An 8,899-nucleotide genomic window follows, 5' to 3' on the forward strand; every position below is an offset into this window, starting at 1 on the left:
ATTTAAAATTGTGCTTTTAGGAGTGCCTGAGTGGCTCAGTGGGTTAAGTGTCTGACTTCGGCTCAGGTCATGATCTCGTGGCTTGTGAATTTGAGTCCCCTATAGGGCTGTTTACTGTCAGCACAGAGCCCACTTTGGATCTTCTGTCCCCCACTCTCCCCCTCCCCGTTCCTCCCCTGCTTGTTCTCTCTCTCTCTCTCAAAATAAATAAATAAATAAACTTTTAAAAAATTGTGGTTTCAATCGTTCATTGCTCATTACTAAGGCAAACTTTACTTTTGGATTACCCTGTTGTTACCTTTGATAAAATTACTGAATGAATAAGGATAATAATAATAATAATAACATAATAATAATGATGATAGAATAAACCCTTCATTTGGCACTGGACTCAGTTCCATGAATGAGACAGAAACAGGGCTGGGAAACAGTGGCTTGGACCATAGCAGTGGGTAAGGTGGATAAAATGGCAGGCAGTAAAGACTGTGTTCAGGAGACTGGAAACAGATGGAGAATTCCATAGCTAAGCAAAGGGCATTGATTTGTAATTGTTTGTAAGCTTAATTAAACTTGCAAAAGTGGGGAAAAGAAATAGCTGAGCTCTTACGAAGGTGCTATATTGTGGAGCTCTACTATGAGCAGTCCCTTGGTTTTCTGAATTGCTTGGAACCAGTATTGTGTCAATGAATGGATTATCTGCATTTGCCCATCCTATCCCTACCCCATCCCCACCCCAATCTCACCCTTTCTCTGTTTGTTTTAAAGGTCCAGGAATTCTTTCCCTGACAACTTTTTCTTCCCCCCCTAATGGGCCCTGGGTTTAGAGTTGATAGTTTTCCCAAATTCTGTAACCTCCAGGACAGTACTGTTTCTAAGTTTTACCCTCTTTGTTTTCTCCAGGAAGTGACTCAGAAGGGAAAAAGCCTGGAATGAAGTCAATCCTATTAGGAAAGCACATCTAAATAGAGTTTTGAGGGCATTAGAGAAGTTTTTTTTTTTTGAAAGTGTAAAAGTCACTTTACTTTGATACAAAATCATGTAAAATCATATAAAGTCTCGTGAAGCAAAATAGAATATTCCCTACATATCCATGAGATCATCACTGGAATGGAATGTCAATAAACATTTTTTTCCTGCGTTTTCTCCTACCCTCGCCCTATGGGCTCATGTATTTTTGCTGCTACTACGTGGGAGAGACCAGGTCACCTGTGGGACCAGACAAATCGAAGGCGCATCTGCACGCTGGAGGCCCCTCTGGGAGGCCCAAGTGGAGCAGGAAGTAGGTCTTGTTTCCCTTTCGCTTTCCTTCTCCTGTCTTGCTCTGGCCGAGCCTCCAGGGGTGTCCAGCTCTACGGCCACACAAATAATGATCACGAGAGCCTCCCCTCCTTCCTCCTCAGTGGCTTTCAGGGGAAACAAATGAGCAAGGACAGTGCACACACGTGGCGCGCAGAGATGCGTTTGGAAGTCGTGGCCTGCTGCCTTCTTGAGTCCAAGATCCCCTGCCTTCGTCATGGCCTTAGGCCTGTGTCTACTTCCCGGATCGGAAAAAGAACAACTTCCTTATGATGGTCTTCTCCTCGTTACTTCTGGCATTGCCAGGCCTGGTGACATGGGCATCGTTTTCTCTTCCTCCTCCTGAGCCTTCTCTTGGAATCAGAACACTCTTATAGCACTGCAGCTCCTCCTGCATCAGCAGCAGCTGGGACTTGAGTTTGTTGCGCTCCTGGAGCACATCCCTTAGCTCTTTTAGAGTGAAACGTGGCCGGTTGGGCTCTGTCAGGTCAACCACCACTTTGTCTGGTCCCAGGTTTACCTCCCCGCTGGCCACTGGGCCCTCGGTCTGCAGCCCCTCTACCTCCTTCTTGAGGCTGTCCCTCTCCATTCTCAGCTCCTCCACCGTCAGGTTGTCCTCATTCACCAGCGTCTCCAGCATCTCCAGGACGCGGACGATCCTGAACTGCAGCTGTGTCACCCGGGGGTCGCTGCCCAAGGCCATCAGCTCGCGGCCCATCACATAGGAGATATCATACCCGTCCTCGGCTGTCAGCTGGAAGGGGCTCTTGCCCAAAGCCCCCTCGGGCCCATGCAAGTCCACCTTCGCATAGAACATGAACTTTATTTATTTATTTATTTTTTTACAAATAGTTTATTGTCAAATTAGTTTCCACATAACACTCAGTGCTCATCCCCAAAGTGCCCTCCTCCATGCCCATCCCCCCCAAAACATGAACTTTAAATATAGTTCATTACTGGGCCCCTGAAGGCTCAGTCGGTTAAGGGTCTGACTTTCACCCAGTTCACAGTCTCATACTTTGTGAGTTTGAGCCCTGCATGGGGCTCTGTGCTGACAGCTCAGAGCCTGGAGCCTGTTTTGGATTCTATGTCTCCCTCTCTCTCTGCCCCTCCTCAACTCATGCTGTGTGTCTCTCTCTCAAAAATATATAAATATATTTTTAAAACTTTAATAATAAATAAATACAGTTCATTGCCAAACTGCAATATACTGCTTCTTGCAGCCCCAGATGGAAAGCTGCAATTCAACAGGAATTAAACTCTTTTAGCTAATTATAATTTTGCAAAATGATTTTGTAAATGTGAGCCATTTTGGAAAGCTCTTTTTTGCCATTAGAGACCCACTGCTTTTACCCATCAGCAGAGCACTATTTAGATTTTCTTCCAATCTGTGTCTCCAAAATTGCAATTCTTTAGGTTCCAAATAAATTTTTGTTTGCCTTGCAGCTTCATTGCAAATTTTGTTTGACATTACATGACGTCAGAAGTGGGGCCGGAGAGCATCTCATCTCCCTCCTCTGGCTCTGCCATAGCTTCAAGTAAGGTACTTAAAAGGGTCCTTTGTGCCCTGTCACCTCCCTAGTAGCCCCAGTCAGAATCTGATGAGTCCTTCTGTAACCCAAACTTCCCTGTCTGAAGTTCTGTTTTACTTTGAGTGTCTTCTGTTACTACTTTTGTTCTCAGGACTTCACTTCCTGCCATTGCCCTGGTGAGTACTAAATTTCTCTTGAAAATGCAGTTTGCATTCTGAGGGACAGCCTACTGGGCAGACTTCTCCTGGAAATCCTACTGGTTTTATGTATAAGAATTACAGGATCTCATCCTGCAAATCCCTATCTCTCTGGACAATGATTACCTGGGATGATTTAAAATTAAATGGGCCAACTTGAGATTCTTTCAAAATTCCTAAGTCAGTTTATTTGTGCAATGAATTAGAGAAAGGAGAGAAGACTAAACAATCCAAATGGGAAGTTTGATTGTGAAATAGAGTGTGAGCAGAGGAGAGGGGAAGAGAGAGAGAGAATCACAAGCAGGTTCCACACTAAGTGAGGAACCTGATCTGAAGCTTTGATCCCAGGACCCTGGGATCATGAACGGAGCTGAAATCAAGAGTTGGGGTGCTCAACTGACTGGGGCTATCCAGACACCCTGTGGGAACCTTACTTTAGTTAATCATTTCAAGGCCTCAAAATGTGTTCATGACTCAAAAATTGCCTCCTTCCAGGATACTAATCCTAAACTAAGGCAAATTCTGAGTAGTCTCAGAGACTTACTAAACTAGAAGAATCTCCTGCTGCTTCATCCCTCCCACTATCTGCTCCCCCCTGCCTATCTGCCCACCATCCCTCTCTCACTTGCTCCCTGAACTTCCTTTCTATGATGATTATCTGGAGACTTCTCAGGACCGATCCCTACATATAGCATCTTTTACAGGTAAGCCCGGAGAGGACACTTTAGGATCCCAGGTCTCTCATTCTCCTTGGACTAAAGCTGAACTATGAGCTATTACCAAGGAGTTACCTAACCCTAAAGAAAACCCTATTGGGTTTGCTAGACAACTCTTGATTATAGTCCAAATTTATAAGCCAGGATTCTCTGATCTTTATCAGCTCATGCTCATGTTAGTAGGTGGAAGACTTGCTAGAGAATGGATGCAAAAAAGGGGATGGACAGATCCTTTATTGAGCTTCCCCAGAAAAAGGCTTTAGACATAAGAGAAGTCCAAAATTAGCTAAAAGACTCCACAAAGAGATTCCTGATGGTTTTCCCCATACTATTCACTGGGCGAAAAAAATCCAAAAAATGTGTCCAAAGATCTGATAAATGGGTTTTGTATTATTTTGAAAGATGGAGGAAAAATTTTAAGCAACTGTCTGGCATTGAAAAAGTTCACCATCACACCACACCTCCACCTTGTGAAATTCTGCTTTTATTGAAGGTTTGCAAGAGGAGTTTGCAACTCAGATTAAAAAATAATAATTGATTGATTGATTTTAAAAACCTGCAACTTAAAACAAAACAAAACAAAACAAACAAAACAAAACAAAACACCCCTGCAACTTAGCTGGGCTACTATGAAACTCCATGACCTAGTTAGTTACTGCTGGGCAGCTCTCCAAAGCTATTCCAAACAAAATAAAAAAGAAACCCACACAAGGCCTAAATACTCAAGTATAAGCAACCCAAATTATGAACATGCAATTACAACAATTGACTAAATCTTCTCACCAAGATTTTCCAGGCAAATCACCCTTTAAGGATTGCACTCCTGTAAAAAGGTGGGGGCATTGCATTGGGAAAAAAAACGATCTCAAACTTGAGAGGTGATGACAAGATGATTAGCCCTCAAATTTCACTGCATCTTTCCCAGGAAAACAAGCCAAATTTCAACCTTAGGGCTGGTCTGGGCTTGTTTCTTATATGCACAGGTTTGTTTGTTTGTTTGTTTGTTTCCATCCTCCAGATCAATCCTTTGGAATTAATCTTATTTCACTGTGGGAGAGGAGATGACCAAAATCCTGTTGGGGTGGGAGTGAGGGGGCTGTCCGTAATCCCATCTGCTTCAAATCGTGGGAGTTTCTAATATACCTGTAACTGTTTTAAAATCATTACCATTCCCTTTTCAGTTAGGATTTATCCAAGGGACTTGCCAATTCCTTTTAGTTCTTCAGTAGTTACCTTTTAGGATCAGATTCCTTGAGGCCCATGAGGCACACATATCTTTTTCCCAAAAGAGGGAAATATTTTTACATTTGAACCTGTTGAAAAACTTCAAGACAATTTCTTGGTTACTGTCCCTGTGCTCCTTATCTTTTTTAATGATTTTTTTTTTTAAAGGAATCCCTATACTCAATGTAGGACTCAAACTCAAAACCCCGAGATCAAAAGTCACATGCTCCATGGACTGAGCCAGCCAGGGATGCCCTGTCCCTGTGTTCTTTAATAACATAACTCATACACCCATCTGTCTCCAAGATTCTATCCACATGAGATACTTTGGGCAAAAACATGCCACCAATAGAGGCCACATCCACTCTGCACCACCTATAAAAATTCTAGTGGATGAAAGAAAGCCTCTGACAAATATTACAATATATATTACATACAGAGGCTATTCAAGGAATCAAGCCCATAATTGAGGAATAGATTAAATAAGGCCAAAAAAATTAAAACAAAAACAAAAAGCAACGCCTAACTGTTCCATATACAAGCCCTTATAATATCCCCTTTCTTCCTGTACAAAAACCCCATGGAAGAGGATGGAGGTTTGTTCAGGACTTAAGAGTTAGCAATAATATCGTTATTCCTCAGCACCCAGTCATGCCAAATCCTCACACTCTACTTTCAGTCTCATCTCCAGAAAGCACAACCTTCACTGTAATAGATCTTGGTAATGACCCTGAACGCCAGTACCTGTTTGCCTTTACAGGGGAAAATGAACAATTTACCTGGACTGTTATGCCTCAAGTTAAATATTTGGGGCATCTAATTTCTGATCACGGCCTCCATCTAGATCCAGACAGGAGGGCATTTTACCCTTCCCTTGCTGCAGTACAAAAAGACAGCTCAGAGGATGTGGGGGACGAGCAGTGCACTGTAGGAACTGGATTCCACTACTTTTATTTTTTCTTTGTTTGTTTCTTCTTCTTCGTCTTCTTCTTCTTCTTCTTCTTCTTCTGCTTCTGCTTCTGCTTCTGCTTCTGCTTCTGCTTCTGCTTCTTCTTCTTCTGCTGCTGCTGCTGCTTCTTCTTCTCCTCCTCCTCCTCCTCCTCCTCCTCCTCCTCCTCCTCCTCCTCCTCCATCTTTGGCCATAGCCCTATATTTACACTTTCTTCCTAAAATCGATCAGACCAAACCTCTCATCTGGTCAAAAAGTCTCAAGAATCCTCATTAAAGACAGCCTTCAAGACTTATCTGCACTGGTCACCTTAATTACAAGTTGCCTTTTCCCCTTTTGTTCCACAAAAGAATGGGAAATGCCATGGGGAATCAACAGAGGCCCCTAGGATATCAGAGCCAACAATTAGATCCAGTAGCTAAGGGCCTCCCTTCCCATGAGGCCAACAGCAGCTACTGCCAACTTGCTACAAGGCATAAAAGAAAGAGTGATGGGCTCTCTACTTACCATCCATGTGCCCCACTCTGTACAAGCTTTGCTTCACTCTCCTCACACTCAGCTCTTATCTACTGGCTGGCTAACCTTCAATGAACAATTTTTGCTCCCCGCCCCCTCACTGTGACCATTGCTTCCTGTTAACACCTTAAACCCCATCTGCTTCTTCCTCTGCCAACTGACAAAACCTCTCATGACTGTTTAAGGCTGACTAACCAACTTTTAACCCCTTGGATTGGTTTACAAGAAATGTCTCTCAAGAATGCTGAATTAATCTGGCTCACTGACAGATCCTGTTTAAAGGATGAAACTGGTCACTGCCTAGTCGGTGATGCTATAATATCTTTAACTGGCCACTGAGGCTAAACCCATACCAAAGGCCACTTCTGCTCAGAAGGCAGAACTCTTTGCCCTAACTAGAGCCTATTTTCAAGGTAAAGATAAAGCTGCTAACATCTATTCCATCTATAAAGATAAAGCACATCTTTATCTGTTTGCACATCTATATCCTGAGCGTCCAACCTCAGCTCAGGTTATGATCTCCCGTCTCATGAGTTCAAGCCCCACATTGGGCTCTGTGCTGACAGCTCAGAGCCTGGAGCCTGCTTTGGATTCCGTTTCTCCCTCTCTCTCTGACTCACCTACCAAATAAATACACATTAAAAAAATTTTAAATGCTATTCAACAGCCCAGATTTGGCGATCATTAAAATTCCAAGACACTCTATGGTAAACAGAGAAAAGCAAAAGAAATCATTTGGCTGATGCAGCTTCTAAGTCAGCAGCTTTAAGTCAGCCCCACACCTTTAATAAAGGCACCTGCAACTCCCATGTCTCCTGAATTTGCTGACAATCAAAGAGGTAAAATAACAGAAGCCCAACAGTTAACTGTTTGGCAAAATAGAAAGAAATGAACACAACAAGGTTATAAATATGACCTCAGATAAAATCAGTGGATAGACCTTATCAACCCACCGCCCCATGATTACCTACAGAGACATGTCCTGCAATATACACACGATTTGACACATTCGAATACTGATAAAATGGTCTCCTCGGGAAGACAATCCTACTAGAAACCATGACCAAAAATCACCTCACAGGTAAACCCGAGGTGTCAGGTTTGCCTAAAACATAATTCTGGAAAGCCTATTCATACTTGTATGGGGCGTTTCCCTTTGCCTTCTGGACCTTTCAAGGTATGGCAAATGGACTTCAATCAGTTGTCTCCTTCCCAAGGATATAAATATATATTAGCAATGATTTGTAAGTTTTCTCAGTAGGTAGGTTGAGTCTTTCCATGTTGGAGACCCATCACCAGAGCAGCAGGCAAGACATTGTTAGAAAAGATTATTCCTACCTAGGGAGTTCCCTCTAATCTTCATAGCGATTTGGAATCTCATTTTACTAGCCAAGTAATCCAATCTCTCTGCAAAACTTGGCCCATTCTGCAGCATTTCCATTGTGCTTATCACCCCACTCTTTAGGATTGGTAGAATGTACTATGGAATCATTAAAGGAGCTAAACTAATAGAGTCTTATAAACTGCCTTGGCCTAAAGTTCTGCCCCTGGTCTTGCTTAGCTTCTCTTGGAATGAACGGATCATCTGTTTTTGAATTTAATACTGGCAGGCCTATGAGGCTAGATATAAGCATGTATCAACTAGTTTTGCTTCAAGGAAATTGCTAACCTATTGCAAGGAACTTGTTGAAGCTTTAAAGGCTAACTCCCAGCTTCTTGGGGCACCTGGGTGGCTCAGTCAGTTAAGCCACTGACTTTGGCTAAGGTCATGATCTCACAGTTCATGAGTTAGAGTCCCGTGTCAGGCTCTGTGCTGACAGCTCAGCCTGGAGCCTGATTCGGGTTCCCTCACTCTGCCTCTCCCCTGCTCACACTCTGTCTCTCTCTCTCAAAAATAAATAAACATTGAAGAAATTTAAAACAAAAGCTGACTCCCATCTTCTAGTACAATCTTCACATAGTGTGCTCTGGGGAAGAAAAGAGCACAAACCATCATGACCTCCAACCTGGAGATGATATTCACTGAGAAAGACAACGTCATAAGGATGCTCTACCACTCTGACAGAAGGGAATATACCAGGTATTAATTAACCAGTCTTTATGCTCCCAAGCTAAGGAGGCACTGACTCATAGATTCACGTTTCTCATTTAGAAAAGGGTCCTCCTCACATGAAACGATGCTCAGCATCCCTCCTCATCAGGGAAATACAAATCAAAACCACACTGAGATACCACCTCACGCCAGTCAGAGTGGCTAAAATGAGCAAATCAGAGAACTCGAGATGCTGGCGAGGATGTGGAGAAATGGGCACCCTCCTACACTATTGGTAGGAATGTAAACTGGTACAGCCCCTCTGGAAAACAGTGTGGAGGTTCCTCAGGAAACTAACAATAGAACTCCCTTATGACCCAGCAATAGCACTGCTAGGAATTTACCCAAGGGATACAGAAATGCTGAGGCAGAGGAGC

The 8,899-nt window shown here is 43.1% G+C and overlaps 1 protein-coding gene across 1 annotated transcript; it reads right to left on the bottom strand.

Moving 5' to 3' along the window:
• Positions 1-1,376: 1,376 nt before the first annotated feature.
• LOC120225958 (RILP-like protein 2) lies at positions 1,377-6,098 on the bottom strand. The gene is made up of 2 exons (XM_039224148.1): positions 6,040-6,098; positions 1,377-2,096 (listed from the first exon to the last, which is right to left on the bottom strand). The coding sequence occupies exons 1-2, from the start codon at positions 6,096-6,098 to the stop codon at positions 1,532-1,534; spliced, it is 624 nt and encodes a 207-aa protein (XP_039080079.1). The 3' UTR covers positions 1,377-1,531.
• Positions 6,099-8,899: the final 2,801 nt, after the last annotated feature.

The sequence above is a fragment of the Hyaena hyaena genome, unplaced genomic scaffold (genome assembly GCF_003009895.1).
Source record: "Hyaena hyaena isolate Hyena2069 unplaced genomic scaffold, ASM300989v1 scaffold_1539, whole genome shotgun sequence".
In the NCBI taxonomy this organism is placed as follows: domain Eukaryota; kingdom Metazoa; phylum Chordata; class Mammalia; order Carnivora; family Hyaenidae; genus Hyaena; species Hyaena hyaena.